The 17,500-nt window shown below is 32.7% G+C and overlaps 1 protein-coding gene across 1 annotated transcript in view; it reads right to left on the bottom strand.

Annotated features, from left to right (window-relative positions):
• The window catches only part of LOC137616769 (adhesion G protein-coupled receptor E2-like), a 47,184-nt gene that overhangs the window by 7,059 nt on the left and 22,625 nt on the right, over nt 1-17,500 (bottom strand). Inside the window, exons 2-8 of the mRNA XM_068346768.1 lie at nt 10,926-11,098; nt 9,593-9,712; nt 8,901-9,017; nt 6,619-6,741; nt 5,286-5,405; nt 2,414-2,536; nt 1,174-1,293 (exon numbers count right to left, since the gene is read on the bottom strand). Of these exons, the coding sequence (XP_068202869.1) occupies nt 1,174-1,293; nt 2,414-2,536; nt 5,286-5,405; nt 6,619-6,741; nt 8,901-9,017; nt 9,593-9,712; nt 10,926-11,098 (896 nt within the window). The remainder of the gene's footprint in view (nt 1-1,173; nt 1,294-2,413; nt 2,537-5,285; nt 5,406-6,618; nt 6,742-8,900; nt 9,018-9,592; nt 9,713-10,925; nt 11,099-17,500) is intronic.

The following is a 17,500-nucleotide window of genomic DNA, read 5'->3' as shown; positions in this document are numbered from 1 at the left end:
AGAGAGAGAGAGAGAGAGAGAGAGAGAGAGAGAGAGAGAGAGAGAGAGAGAGAGAGAGATGGTGTACTTGTTAACAAAAGGTTATAGGGTTGAATCAGTGTCATCTATACAGGAAAGTTCAACGAATAACTATAAAGTCCCCACTTCTTATGAAATCCTATTTTTTATGTAATTTCGCCTTGTTTATAAATTAAGATAAAATCTTCAAGTTTGTTTTAAAAAGAACAACTACGCTGACAAAAGAAAGCTAACACCGTAAGCAAGGTGTTATATCAACTACAAAATGAAAGCTAAAAATTAGGTGAGAATTTTGATAATGGTGATCCTAAAATTCTGGTACAGTAGTTATAGAATTATTTGTCAGTTGTAAGTCAAGAAAATAAAATTTGGTGTTTTGGACTGACAGGTTTATGTTGTTATAGTTTGAGAGAGAAAGTATTTTTGCGTGATAGGTTGATGGTGGTTACTATTGTCTTCCTGATATCTCAGAGGAAACCCTTATAGAATTAAGAGATTTTTGTTTTTAAAGAAATTTACTTCAGCAAGCTCTATATTTTTTTTTTGTGATCATAAGGAGTATTATCAAACGTTATAAATTGTAGAAATGTGTTTGAGTGAGAATACCAGTTGGATGTGTGAATTTGAAGGGGACTAAAGTAAACATAATGAAAATAATTTTAATGGTGACTGAAAAAAAAGGTGAATAAAATTGAAAACATTGTGTAAATACTTCATACCATCCTATGAAATAGGAAAAGTTTATTGTTGCATAAACAAACCAATTAAACTGAGTTTTGTGATAAACACAAGTTACAATCATTACTTTTGTTTCTTAATAATTTGTAAAGGCTTTCAGTGTAATTCATAATTCGTGTTCTCGTAAGACATGGAATGAGTTCACATAACGCACAATTTTATTCTCTTTACTATTATAAGATATAAAGCCACTCTTGTATGATTAAAAGATTTCTGTAGCGACGAAATTTCTGGAATCTCGATATTATAACAACAAATAAACCGAAATCTGTATGAAGCCAAAAGCTTTAATGAAGTAGCAAAGGGCGCGAATGCATTTAATACATGCAGTACTGCACTCGTGTACGCATCAGTACTACAAGTCTAGTAGGTACCTTCGCCTAATAAAAGAAGCTTGGGCTTCAGAATCAAACTTACCAACACATGCGTCGTTTTCTTCGGTGAATCCTGATTCACAGTTGCACGAATAACTGCCTTCAGTGTTAGTGCACAGGTAATGATCACCTGTACAGAGATCCGTGTCACATTCGTTGACATCTGAAAAGCAGATGTAATACATTTGGTTATTGTAACAGAGAGAGAGAGAGAGAGAGAGAGAGAGAGAGAGAGAGAGAGAGAGAGAGAGAGAGAGAGAGAGGGGAAGTCTGGGCAGGGGAGGCCAATCAACGCTAGAAAAGTTCAACTAGGAGAAACAGCTGCATTAAGAAGTGAAAGTTAAGTAATGCCCACAGCTCACCGCGTGAGATATCATGACGGCAGTACCTCCCAACGCGAAGGAGATGGATAAAAAAAAAAAAAAAAGAAAAAAAAAAAAAGGGGGGGGGGTCTGGTGGTTGACAGTGGAATTTTGACGGTGTCCTATGCAGGACAGAAGTCTTCTGTGTAGTACTAAAGGAATAACTGTTGGAACCTACACTGAAAAAAAAATTTCAATTTTTAACTTTTGCCACCTTTTCACTAGTTTGAATTTCGTAGATTCAATGTTCAGTTTACCATAGTATTTTGTTTTATAAAAAATTGTTCGTTCATTCTGGCTGATGTTAAATTGTGTACTTTTCACATGTGGTCCAAACTCTTTAATATATAGAAAAGGGAAATAGCGCCTTGTGAGAGTGGGGCGTCGGTGATCAGATGGGTGGACAGGGATATGGAGGGGTTGTTGCACTGGGGAAAGGGGATGAAAGGGATAGAAGTAGATGGAGAAAGCTGACTCGAGGTGCGACTGACCCAGTTATACAATGGAACAAGTAAGGTCGAGCGACAAAGAAGAAGAAGAAGAAGAATAAAAAGGTGAAGTTAAAAATCGATGTCAGGTGATGTCATCTTGAAAATTTGTCTTCTCAAGCTAATATAAGATCTTGTGGAAAACTAAGTCTAAACTCTGAAAAGAATTTTTTTATGTATAATAGGTAATTCCTTTGAGATATTCTGACATTGAAACGATGCGCAACGTGTTCATCTTAATTTCTATGCGAAATCCTTCAAAATATATCAAATATGAGTTTTGTGAGAACAACTTATAATCTTTACTTTTCGACAATTATAAAGTATAAGATTTAAGCATTTCTATGAAAAGCCTTCAATCTTGAAAAATTACCAATCGTGAACGTTATTTTTTGAAGAAACTAGGACAGAAATTATGAAAGACAAAACTTACCTTGGCAACTATTATCAGTAGTTGCGTATCCGGTATGGCACTGGCATTCATAACTTCCTTCGGTATTAACACAATCGACATTGGAAGAACCACAGGTGCCATTGGTAAGACATTCGTTGATATCTGATCACAGGAGAAGTAAAGATTTATTAAGAGAGAGAGAGAGAGAGAGAGAGAGAGAGAGAGAGAGAGAGAGAGAGAGAGAGAGAGAGAGAGAGAGAGAGAGAGAGAAAATCATATTACAAACAAACTAAAACATACTAGTCATTGCTCAATAAAGGCAAATATAAAAATTTCAAATCAATTTCAAGGAGGTGAGATATACAATATTTAGTCAAATTGTTTACGTCAATTCAACATAAAGTATTTTAAAGAAAAGGAAAAACAACAATTTTGAGTAAAAAATATTTGAGTGTCTCATGTCAGAATTTTAAAGAAAATGGAAAACAAAGATTTTGAGCAAAAATATAAGTGTGTTTCATGTCAGTATTTTAAGGGGACCAGTCGGGTAATGCCGTTTTTTAAGGACAGGACTTTGACATTCATACCAATCAATAAGGTGACTTAGGACATCTCCAAACTGCACAGGATTTTGGCCTCTGAACTTCGGCTTTGAATATGACCGTTTTTCAAATTCTATCCCCTCACTAGATAAATAATATTAAGGACTGGGATTACTAACCTATATAGACCTGATGTAGACCTCCAATAATATGAAGAGGTTTTTTTTCTAAAATTTATTTATTTTTCTAGATATTAATTTTTTCATTAGGGTGAAAAAATGAACCCTATAAATCAGGGGGAAAATTAGGGAAAAAATATGAAACAAAAATCGGAAAAGGGGGCTTCATTATATTGTTTTATACTGTCTCTCTACGTTATGTACCAAATTTCAATGCTATTTCTTCAAAACTAAGGAAAAAGATAGAATTTGAACGTTAATAGGTATAGTTTTGAGATACGGGTGTTAAAAGTTTTCTTTTGTATTTTTACAAAGACAATATTTATAAATCATGGTTATTATGAAGTTTGTTCTTTTTTTGGATATTAATAAGTCAAAATAATGTTATTCATCATAATTAAATCTTAAATAAGGATCCCTTTGCTCAATATCTTGCTACTTTAGGTTCCTGTCAGGGAAGGCAGCCGCTCCTCTATCCAAACCAATCTCTCTCTACTTCACTAACTCCGCTAATTTGGCCGATATCACCCACTCTTATTAAAGCCAATTTTCCTTTTTCCTTGTGTTAGCGAGATGTTAAAAATGTCTTTTTCTCTTTGACTTGATGCAATTCTTGCCAAAACAAGACAAAACAGATGTAAAAAAAGAGTGAATGTCTGAGGTTAAACTCAAACGTGTAATGTCCATGAGGTTTCCGCTAGCACTAAAGGCAAATTGGTGTAATACTTCATCTTGTGAATTATGGAATTTATACAGATGCCATTGCTAATTTTTTTCTTCTTAATATCAAAATGTTATAATTATAAAAATTTACGATAACAGAAGAATTGCTGTATTTTTTTGTAGGGATCAATGTTTTCGGCTTATTGAGATACTTTTACTAATTACCCTCTATCTAGGAAAGTAAAAGGAATTTTGACAAAATTTTTTGTATATGCATTCTCCATACCACACAAAGCTCAGTAAATTTTATCAGGATTTTGTGCTTTCGTCCTATACCCCCATATATTGGCCCCTTAAAAAAACGGAAAACAAAAATTTTGAGTAAAAAATATTTGATGTCTCATGTCGGCCTTTTAAAGAAAACGGAAAACAAAGATTTTGAGGAAAAAACATTTACGGTTTTCCCGTAGGTATTTTAAAGAAAATAGAAAACAAAGATTTTTGAGTAAAAATATTTGAATGTCTCATGTTGGTATTTTAAAGAAACGGAAAACAAATATTTTGAGTAAAAAAATATTTTAGTGTCTCATGTCGGTATTTTAAAGAAACGGAAAACAAATATTTTCAGTAAAATATATTTGCTTATATCATGTTGGTATTTTGAAGAAAATGTAAAACCAAGATATTGAGTTAAAAATATTTGAGTATCTAATGTCGGTATTTTGAAGAAAATGGAAGAAAAATTAGAATAAAAAATATTTTACCATCTCATGTCAGAATCTAAAAAAAGGGGGGGGGGGGGAACAATTTGAGTAAGTAATATTTGAGTGTCTCATGTTGGTATTTCAAAGAAAACGGAAAAAAAATTAGTGAAAAATATTTGTGTCCCATGTCGGTTTTTAAAGTAAACAGAAAACAAAGATTTTGAGTGAGAAATATTTGTGTCTAATGTCGGTATTCTAAGAAAATGGAAAAAAAATCGAGTTGAAATACATTTAAGTATCTCATGTCGGTATTTAAAGTAAAAGAAAACAAAGATTTTTAGTGAAAAATATTTAAAGTGTCTTGTGTCGGTATTTTGAAAAAAAAGAAAACAAGTTTTTAGTAAGAAATATTTAAGTATCTCATGTCGGAATTTAAAAAAAAAAAAAAGGAAAACAAGGATTTTGAGTAAGAAATATTTGAGTCATGTCAGTAATTAAAAAAAAAGGAAAACAAAGATTTTGATTAAAAAAATATTTAACTGATCTCATGTCGGTATTTTAAAGAAAATCGATAACACAAAAATAATGATTTTAGCTCTGAAGAACATTTGAGTATCTATGTACGTATTTTAAAGAAAGCGCAAAACTGATAAGGACGTAAACAATGTAATCTGATTTTGATAAAATTTCATAGTGGACACTTCCCAATGCAACTGGATTTTCATTTGGTGTCATGGTATTGAAAGTGTGGTTCATCTTAACGAGAATTCTCCGAAAGACGGGGAAAAGAAAAGGGCACGAGGACAAAGAAGGTCAAACTTACCTTGACAAACATCGTTATCTAATTCATATCCTTCAATGCAGTTGCACTCGTAACTTCCGGGGGTGTTCAGACACTCGGTGTGATTCCCACAGCTTAATACATCTAAACATTCATCAATATCTGGAGAAAAGAAAACGCTCTATTAAATGTGAGAGAGAGAGAGAGAGAGAGAGAGAGAGAGAGAGAGAGAGAGAGAGAGAGAGAGAGAGAGAGAGAGAGAAATATGCTTTTAGACCCCACATGACAAAGGGATTTCAATTTCCTAAGACTAGGGAAATATATTCTCCCACGACAGAGGAATAATAATCTTTCATGGCAGAGGAATGATAATCTCCTAAGATAGGGGAATGATAATCTACCAAGACAGGGAGATGATAATCTCCCATGATAAAGTCATGATAATCTCCCATGACAAGGGATTGATAATCTCCCATGGCAGAGGGATGGTAATCTCTCATGAATTAGGGATGGTAATAATTTTTCATGACAGAGGAATGATAATTTCTCATGACAGGGGAATGATAATCCCGTGACCGAGAAAGATAATTTCCAATGGCAGAGGATTAATAACCTTTCAAGTCAGGGGAATGATAGTTTCTCATGACTGATGATTGATAATTTCCTATAACAATAATCTCCCATGATTGGGACTGATGATTTCCCATGACAGAGGAATGATAATTTCCAATGACAGAAAAATGATAGTTTCTCGTGCCTGATGACTGGAGATTTCCTTTGACAGAGGAACGACAGTGTCAAATGGCCGGGAGATGATAATATATGACAGAAATTGATAATTCCCCAAGACAGAGAAATGATAATCTCCCATGATAGGGAAATGATAATGTCATAAGACTTATTATTATTATTATTATTATTATCAGCTAAGCTATATCCCTAGCTTGAAAAGCAGGATGCTATAAGCCCAAGGGCTCCTGCAAGGAAAGTAAGGAAACAGGTAGAATAGTGTGCCTGAGTGTATCCTTAAGCGAGAGAACTCTAATTCAAGGCCGTGAAAGACCATGATACAGAGGCTTATAGTGGAAAGTAGCTGCTGAACAATTACAGAGCCATAGTTAAACCCTTGAGTGCAGAACTGATTGGTTATCTCAGTGTTATCAGGTGTATGAGGAAATGGGAGTACTATTTGGTATATATGTAGGGAAAGGAAAAATGAGCCGTAACCAGTGATGGATCCAGTGTATTCATATCTGACCAGTCAAAGGAGCCAATAACTTTTCAGTGGTAGTATCTCAACGGGTGGTTGGTCCCTTAGTATCTTTTTAGATAATTAATGACAATTTCTCAATACATAAAATGAAGAAAGACCCACCTTGACAAGTGCCATACGCTTTTGTGAAGCCTTCATTACAGACGCATTCGAAACTTCCGGGAGTGTTATGGCATTGGGAGGTATTGCTGTTACATTTGTCAGCAACTAGACATTCATCGATATCTGGTGAAAAGGAAAAATGCATGATAATGATAAACAGAGATCAACGCATAACGATAAGACAACGATAAACGGATGGAGATGAGACAGAGATAAACAGATAAAGATGAGAGAGATAAATAGATAAAGAGGAGGATAAGACAAACAGTTAACGATATGAAAAAGATAATCAGATAAAGATAAGACAACGATGAACAGATAAAAGTCAGGCAAAGATGAACAGATACAATTGAGTCATAGATAAACAGAAAAAGATGAAGCAAAGATAAACAAATAAAGATAAAACAAAGATAAACAATAAAGGTCAGGCAAATATAAACAGATAAATATAAAAAAAGAGATAAACAGACAAAAATTAGGCAAAAATTAACAGATAAAGATAAAACTAATATAAACGGATAAAAATCAGGCAAAGATAAACAGATCAAGATAAAACAAAGATAAACAATAAAGGTCAGGTAAAGATAAACAGATAAAGGTGTGACCAAGATAAACACACAAAAATGAGGCAAAGATAAAAAGATAAAGATAAGGCAAAGATAAAAATATAAAGAAGAGGCAAAGATAAAAATATAAAGATGGGGCAAAGATAAACAACTAACAAAGATGAGGCATAGATAAACAAACAAAGATGAGGGAAAGCTAGCAGAAGGACGCTTCTAGTTTGAATGATTCTTGAAACGTTTATAGTTAAATGTTGAGTCTCTTTTATCTAGGGAGTAGCCAACACCCCAATTCATCAATATTCAAATTTATATTTCCGTATATATTTCAAGAAACTATATTACATAAAACCCTAACTCTCTTAGGCCAGAATGAAAGACAGTGGACTGCAAAGCGTAGACTGGACTTTCTCAAATCGGATTTTTCGAGTTATACTCCAAAGATGAAAACGTTTTTCAGCAGAAAAGGATCTAAGGATTCCGGCATTATATTATCATCATTCCTAAGAACGTTGTTACTATAGTCAATTTTTTTAGCGAGGCAGATTTGCACCGACTCGCAGCGGTACCCTTTTAGCTCTGAAAAGTTTCCTGATCGCTGATTGGTTATAATTATTTTGTCCAACCAATCAGCGATCAGGAAACTTTTCCCAGCTAATAGGGCACCGCTGCGAGTCAGTGCAAATCTTGCCTCGCTAAAAAAAATTGACTATAGTAACTAATGCAGTCAGTCGCATGCTGCTGCAGTGATGAGAGAGGATGCAGTGGAGAGAAATGTTGAATTCTATCTCTTCAAAAGATTCAAATGTCAAGAACAAACGATGTAGATCAGTTTTAAAATGGATCTTTAATCATGACCTCAAATTGTGGAAATATACTAAAAATTATTTATATGTATCTATTTAAGAAATTTTATTAGTTAGTGTGATAAGCTCTTATAACAAATTGATTATTATCTGCAATTGCATCACTTTTAACGACAGACGTTACTGACGAAGGAATAGCTGACAAGTTTGCCAAGTGAGATTATACGGACAAGTTTACCCAAAGAGTTAAAGAAAAAAAAATCAATATTCTTGGTCTTGTATGGGGACCTTTTTTTTCATCTTGCCCTAAATAACTTCTTATACATCCTGAAGAGAATACAAGACTATTCCTTGAAAGTGGTTGGTTATAACATGAGATTAATATGATAATTCCGCATAAAACGTCAATAATACGGAGAAGAGGAAAATAATTTAAATAAGCTAAACTAGAAAGCTAATTTGAAGTAAAACATACAAATCTTACTATCAATCAGAAAAGTATAGAATAATATGAGTGACATTTTAGGACAATTTGTGCCAATACCAGTAGTAACGATGCAAAACAAATGAATAAGTAAATAAATGATACTAACACACTGTGCCCAATAGTATTTTTCTAATTCATTATCACACAAACTTATGAAATATTTTATTCAGCTCAAAAGCTGGAAAAGTATTTTCTGATTTAGACATTATCAATCATCTGCTAACTCCATCTGTCTCTAGCGTCATTGTTTATCCAGCTACTGAATCAATCCATCTTTTACAGTTCAATAGTTTGAAAATCTATCCCATACAATCTGAAGAAAATAGAAAAATGGACTAAAACCTATTGCAGGTTCTAGTCACTGGACTGAAAAAGTTTGGGAAAGCAATAAAAAATGTTGAATATTAAACCTAGAGCCAAACTCACCCTCACAACCAAGCTCGTTCTCTTCGAACCCTTCGGGGCAAATGCACTCATAACTTCCAAAATTGTTTACGCAGACATAGGTCTCAGAGCAGGGATTGTCTCCGCATTCGTCAACGTCTGAAAATTTGAGAGAAAAATACACCAACTCAGTAACTTTATTCTGTCCACATACATCTGTCATATTTTCTCCCTGCAGTCTATATTTGGTATCGTGTGGTGCGCTGTAGGCATTGCTACAAGGGTTTTGCAGTGGTGGTGGTGGTATTGGTACTTCATACCGTTGTACTATTAGTTACCGGGTTTCATTCAAATTGAAACTATTATGGAAATTTTGTATAGTGACTTGTCATGGTTAGATGACGTTGAAAAGTTCATGTTATGATGAACAAACACCATTCGTTATTTGGTAATGTGAAGGATCCATTCTTAAGTAATTTGCGAAAAGAAGTAACTATAGATTTTCCAATCACAACTATAACAATTCTTTGAGTATTGACTAAAACACACATTTAATTCTTAACTTTGTCAGATGGACTTTAGAATCTCAAGAACAGGAAATCTGTCATCCATCCTTAGGTAATTTCCAAAATGTCATCCAACAAGAAATTTTAATCGGTTTAAAACATGTAAAATAGTTTATTAATTTTCTTTTATCTTGATAAAGATCAGAAAGTAGTCTCAGTGGCACTTACCTCCACATTTCGTAAAACCTTCATTACACAGACAATCATATCCTGTCTCTATATCTTGACAAACAGAAGTGCTGGGACAATCATCTTCATCAGTATTACATACATTGGCATTTGGTATACCTGTAAAGAACAGGGATGAAAAGATTACCTGTCTAGATAGGTTAGTAAAGCATTTAATTAATGGTAAGTCTTCTATAACTCATATATCATAGGAGAAGGCAATGTTCACAGGTAAGAGTTTGGAATCTAAGACTTTTAGAATAAGATTGAATTCAGACTTCTCGGAATACGGATTAATGATGTTTGTACTCCTTAGGGATGTCAAAAAGGTTGTGGAATAATCTTACTAATTGGGCGAATAAATCGGTGGAACTTCAGAAGTTCTCACTTGTCGCAAATGCTTTTATGATTGACAGGTTGATTGACATAAGTCTATTTCCATAGTTGATATATGACTGATTTATCTAACGTTGTTAATGATCTCGAAATTTTTCATATTTTTATATTTGTTCTTATCATTTCTCATTTATAATTTTTAAACAATTTTTCTCATTTTCTGCACTAAACTACTTCCCCTATTGGAGCCCTTTGGCTATCACCATTTTGCTTAGCCAATTAAGGTTATAACTTTGCTAGTGATGTGGATAATAATAATACTCCATGAATAAGACTTGCAAGATTGATTAAGGAATATTTATAGGGTTGATTTGAGTTTTGAATATTTATAATTCTGTATGGAAGTCTGGTGGAGATGCTTTTAATAGGAAGGAGAAATGTTGCGAAATTCGGGTAAAAAGGAGTCTGTTATCCCAAGGAAAATGTTGGCATTCTGAGGTCAATCCTATTTTCTAATCGTACACAAGTCTTTGCAAGGAAGGGAGGAGGGAGGTGCCCCTAAAATTCCCACATAAAAAAAAAAAAAAAAAAAAAAAAAAATGCTGTAATTTTACCTATCTAGAAAATGTTATGAGTGCTTTTCTACATAATCGATTCTTCCTAGGTATAGTTTTTAATAGCAAACTTACATAATATCTAATTTATTTCATGCATTGAATTAAATTGGACAATCGTTTGTTCCTTTTTTTATTTCTTTTCAATTTAATTTGTATTGGCTTAATCTGCATTCACCATTATTCTTAGAATTATCGTTGCAAACAATAATGAGAGAGAGAATAGGTTCTTTTTAAAATGGTAAAATTCAAGGGAAAATTTTCCGAAGAGAAAGAATACCAAAAAATTCCCTAGTCTCATAAAATAAAACTGAACTCATAAGATAAAACACAACTGTAAAATCGGCGAGGAACTCTGTAAAACCACAAAACCCCTTTCTTACCATCTATGCAACAGGAGCACTGGGAACTCTGGCATTCATTGGAGAATAGCAGTCCGGGGCAACTATCATTACTCTTCTTGCTTATGCAATAGCCACCGTAAGAAAGACACGCCTTAGACGGCAGACAGCCTATTAGAACAGGAGGAACAGTTAGGCCTGAATGTACCTCTTTTCTGGATCACCAAGACACATCTCGTGAGGCTTTTTTTTTTTTTTTTTTCCTCAGGGTAAGATAGATTAATACCTGCATGATTGAACGTTTACCCACTCTTGTTGTAATGAAAAACTTGTTTATAAGATTTACGATCTACGTGTTATGTCGTGTAATTATCACGTAAACAATTCTAATAGAGATATAACCTTGCAATTATGCTTCTTAAAACTAACTAATAATTTGCATTTGCTAAGACACTGAGTATCTTTTGTTGTAAAATTCAAGAGTTGGTTAACTTTAATTAATGCCGTTGCGAAAAGACAAATGAAAAAAAAAATCTTCACACACACACACACACACACACACACACACACACACACATATATATATATATATATATATATATATATATATATATATATATATATGTATATCTATATATATATATATATATATATATATATATATATATGTGTGTGTGTGTGTGTGTGTGTATTCATATATGCCTGTAGATGCACACACACGCACATATATATGCATATAATCATCAGCTATTACTAATCCATTGCAGAATAAAGGCCTCAGACATGTCCTTCCACTTGCATCTGCTTAGGGTGTTTTTATGCCAGTCTTCTTTTCCTTCCCGTGCTTCTTTTGCAATCTCTAGGGACCCATTTAGCAATTCATAATATCCATCGACTATCTGTCATTTTCATTATATATCCTACCCACGTCCATTTCTTTCACTGACATGTTGTTAGAATATCCTCTTCTTTAGTTTGCTCTCATATCCATGTTGTTTTTTTTCTGTCTCTTAGTGTTAATCCATCGTTATTCTTCCTATAGCTCTCTGAGTTGTAATTAGCTAATGTTCCAAGGCTTTAGTAAGGCTAAACATATCTGATATAAAATTTAACACTAGTGGGAACATCTGATAAGATAATTTTCTTTTTAGAGAAAGTGGCATTTTAATTTTCATAATCTCATATGGTTTAACAAAGCTCTCCATCCTACGCTTATCCTTCTCTTCCTTTCAGTCTCATATCCAGGGGATACACTTACGGTTTGTCCTATGTAGGCATATTCATTAACAATCTTTAAAGGTTCATCCATAACCCTTATTTGTCTCTGCATTTTCATTAAATGTTATCCTAGTTTCACTTATATTCATTTTCAGTCCTACGCGTCTGCTTTCTCTATTCAAATATTCTATCATCTTTTGCAATTCTCCCCTTAATTCACTAAACTGAATTATGTCATCTGCTAATCTTAAGTACTGAAGGTATTTCCCAGTCATGTCAATTCCTAAATTTTCCCAATAATTTAGTAGAGACGGGGTTTCCATGACTAACTACTTTCTCAATCAGAATTTTTTCATGTACTTTAGGTAGTTATAGAATAGCTGTAATTCCTTTATAGATGTATTCAAGTATATAACATGAGATTCAACTCTGCTGGAGTTTTGTCAGAATCGGAAGTTTTCTCATAGTCTGTATAGTGATGCCATGCATAGTGGTTTGTCATAATCTGTTAATTTTTCAATTAACTGGTTAATTACATGTATATGGTCGGTTGCTGAATACCTACATCTAAAGCCTGATTTCTCTCTTTGTTTTTCTAAAGTCTAGCTCTCTTTCCATTTGGCCTAATATGATCTTTGTAAATATTCTAAATGATCCGTAATTTTTCAGGCCATTTGTTTCTTCCTTTTTGTGAAATAGTATAGTTTTAAAGTTATCCCAAGCTATAGCTATAGAGCATTTTAGAAGACATTTTGTGCGAAGTACAGTGATTTTAATACTACGTAATCTCTGCCATTTCTTATTAAATAAATCCTGCAACTTTATTTATTTCTCCTATTGTTACGTTTGGTACCAGTTCAGCTGTTACATTATTTCTATTAGCAATGTTATTTTTTATATCACTCTTGTATAGCATTGTTTAGAAATAATTTTTTTTTTTTCACTCATTCCCCTTTGCTGTTAATATTTTTATCTTCATAGTTTGAAGCATGAAACTGTTGGCACCCGGTTCTAAGTCTCCTTTCCATCTATTTGAAGTTTCACCCTTTCTTTGGCGTTTACTCACGTTTGGTCTGATTGTATTTATGAATGCCTTGGATTTTTAGTTAGTTTATTTATTTGCATAGTATATATGCTAAAATGTATACAGAAGGTATATGTATCCACATATATATACATATATATATGTATATATATACATACTATATATAAACATATATATATATATATATATATATATATATATATATATATACATATATGCACATATATATAAATACATATGTATACACACACATATATATGTATACTGTATATATATATGTATATATATTTAAACATATATATATACATATATACACATTATATATATAAATACATATGTATACACACACACACACACATATATATATATATATATATATATATATATATATATATATATATATATATATATTGAATCTTGAAGGAAAACTTAAAGATGTCTATACAGGGAGTACAACAATCCTAAAAATACCTAATGATAGTGAGAAAATTCTAATTGAGAAATGAGCTAGATAAAGAGACCCTATTCCTCCTGGATTCTTCCCACCTGCCTACAAGAAGTTTTTGAAAATCTAGATGGGGGAAAATGTAGGGATTTATGTTAATAGGGAATACCTTAAGATCATAAGATTAGCAAAAAACATAATAGGGTTTAGTGAATCATGGGATGAATAGCAAAAGATGACAGAAGATTTAAATAAACAACGTGATTTCAATCAATGCTGTTCGTGAGTGATATTTACGTCAATTGAAATCACGTGTGCTTGTGATATATGTTCATTTAAAATAACCACGTGTAGCAAACTCATGATTCAGCTATCATGGTGGAGATGGGTTTATTTCAAGTCTATGAACAGATTCCTGAATTCGACAAGAATATGTACGGGGACTTGTCATAAACTTTTATCTCTCTTGATAGCTCAGTCGGTAGAGTCGTTGCTGGCATGGTTTCCGGCCCACGGGTGGGGGTTCGAATCTCCACCCAGCCAGAAGCTGTTACCATAAAATGAATTCTAAGTGGATATATATTCCCAAGATAGAATTCGGTATTAAATGCCGTTTGTGGGTGATATTTACATGTGTGTGCATATATATATATATATATATATATCGGCATATACATTACATATACATATACATATATATATATATATATATATATATATATATATATATATATATATATATATATATATATATATATATATATATATATATATATATATATATATATATATATATACATATATATACAGATGCAGTATATTTATAAACATATACACTATCCAAAACATAAGGTAACTAAAAATACAAGACATTCGTAAACACAACCAGACAAAAATTGAAGAAACGCCAAAAAGAGAAGAAACATTAAGTTTATGGAAATAAGACTTAGAACAGGGTGCTATGTCAACAGATGTTTGCCCCAAAGGATGCAAATAGAAATATTGTCATGCATTTATATATATATGCACACACATATATATATATATATATGTGTGTGTGTGTGTGTGTGTGTGTTTGTGTGGGGCTAAGTTTCCAATCAAAGAAGCTAAGTTACATAAAGTGGTCTTCCGGGAACTTGGATGAATAGAAAAATAAAAACTTACAAATCGTTGGGAAAGCAGAATTTTTGGTCTTTGTCCCAAACTGAAGGTCAGAGTTTTTTCTTACCTACATTTTTCTGAAAGGAAGAGGCGAGAATTAATAATGGTTATTTTCTAGCAAAGAAAGTAGTTTCTTCATACATACTTCAAAATATCCAATTACTAAGTAATATATGTAGCGGTAAAAATACCTTTTCATTAAGTAGTCCTTGCAAACGTTTGCTTTGGCTAAAGCGAAGTATGCAGACGAACAACAGAGCCACCGATGTCTTCATGTCTGCGTCTGGTAGTAGAGACTCTCGATATATCTGCACCTTTGTGCGCCATGACTGTTTCTGAAGCGTGGTTTTATCATGATCACCCCCCCCACCCCAACCTCATCCCCCCCCCGGGGGGGGGGCAGTCAGTCTACGCATGCTCAACATATAAATTGATTAATTATCAAATCTTGGCGCATGCGCTTAATTCTATCACACGTGCAAAATGAAGAAGAAAAATTATAGATTTGAGTTTGGCAAACAGCTGTTTTCTTTCACTGATATGTAACCAAGTAGTGAATAAAGGAGCCTCATTTTGGGTGGGAGTCAGTGGTTAAAGTTTCAGAAGTCAATGACCACGGGATCTATGGGGGTCCTGCTTAGAAATGATTTGTAAGACTAATTCTTTCACTGAAATTTTGCTTAATATCTACAATTTTTCAATGTATATACCCTTAGTTTCATATACCACCCTTCTTTATTATATAAATATGCATTTCCATTAGTTTTTAGGCTAAGAATCTCATATATATATATATATATATATATATATATATATATATATATATATATATATATATATACATATATATACATATATATATATTTATATGTATATACACATATATATACGTATATATATATGTATATACATATATATATATATATATATATATATATATATATATATATATATAGATCTAGATATAGATATATGTATATATACGTATTTATACACATATATATATATATATATTTATATATATAGACATATATATAGACATATATATATATATATATATATATATATATATATATATAGTGTATATTATATTCTCTTGCTCTAAAGTGCTTGTGACCATTGCATTCTCTTGTCCTGAGACATTTTGATCATTATATTCTCTTGTCCTGTGGTACTTGTGATCAATGCATTTTTTTTATCCTGAGGTGCTTGTGATTAATTCATTTCTTGTCCTGAGGTGTTTGTGGTCAACTTGGTGCCAACAAACTTTCTCTTGGAGTCTGACAGATATGGAGTTCGCTTCGGAATACATATTAATTAACTCGGCTAACTCTTCCAGGATAGTCTAGTGCTGTTAGGAATCTTCTAGGTATAGTAAGTTAACATGGATCGGTTCGTTACAGAACTACGTGATAGTCTGGTTGAAGATTAGTGATAGGCCTATCTTCTGTTCCAACTCACTCCACCAATATTTCTATCACTATTATGTCTACATATATTGAAATAATTTACAAACATTGATTAAGCTTCAAGGAAATCATCATCTAAGATATATATATATATATATATATATATATATATATATATATATATATATATATATATATATATATATATATATTACATACAGGATATGAATACAGTCATCCACACACAAGTCGAACATTCTTTGACGGCACAAACACAGCTCGACTGTCCCTGAAACAAACAGTCTCCACAGATCAACTCAACAGAACAGTCACTTCGTTATGAACATTATCATCGTCATCATCATCATCAATCTTATCATCAGCAGCAAACAAAAGAGTCAAATATATACTCGTCATCAAAGGTCACATTAGCTTCATTTATGAAAAGTCTGTTGCTGGGTCATCATCATCAATCTAAAAATTGAACCTAGGAGGCAAATAGAGCAATCCAGGGTTAAACTTTACTTCCAAAGGAGGAATTGCGGCCTCTAATAGGAAGAAAAAACCCTTACGGACACTCCTGGTTAACTAAACACTCTCACTATAATCAAAGATAAATAATAAATTTATTCATTCATTCACAACTACTTCAAGCAAAGGTAAACTATATTTAATGATAGATAGATATAATACTTCCAAGCCGGTGAAAATAGATAAAATCCAGCATTCCTAAACAACTGCCTCTAGCTGCAGTGATTATAACTTAGCTAACAAAAAAGTAAACAAGCAACTTTCAGTCATACCAACAGTCTTTCTTGCTATAAACAATCATTACGATGGCTCTCTCTCTCTCTCTCTCTCTCTCTCTCTCTCTCTCTCTCTCTCTCTCTCTCTCTCTCTCTCTCTCTCCGCTTTCGCAAATAAAAAAATCGATCCTCCACAACATCTGAATAATTACTGAGGAGCTGAAACATATAAAAGAAATCTCACAGTATGTAAATGTAAGCTCTACAAAATTGTTACCTCCTTACCGATGAAAAAGTTGGTTTTTAGAAGAGACTTCTCCCAGCTACATGATGAAATGGAGGTAAAGAAAGATGAAATGAACAGTAATCTAACAAAATTTGTATTGGATTAAGCGCAATAAATGGGCAAAAAAGTTTGAAAAAGATTAAGGAAAACTATCAAGAAACACCAATAAAGAACACTTTGGAAATGAGGGTAAAATCCAAGAGAGATAAAGAGAATAATCAAAACTATCCCAAACAATAAACAAACTAAAAACCCAAGATATCCGTAAACAAAATCCGACCAAAATTGAGGACACAAAGAAATGAAA

Source organism: Palaemon carinicauda, chromosome 22 (genome assembly GCF_036898095.1).
Source record: "Palaemon carinicauda isolate YSFRI2023 chromosome 22, ASM3689809v2, whole genome shotgun sequence".
Classification (NCBI taxonomy): Eukaryota; Metazoa; Arthropoda; class Malacostraca; order Decapoda; family Palaemonidae; genus Palaemon; species Palaemon carinicauda.
This window is presented reverse-complemented; position numbering and strand designations above follow the sequence as displayed.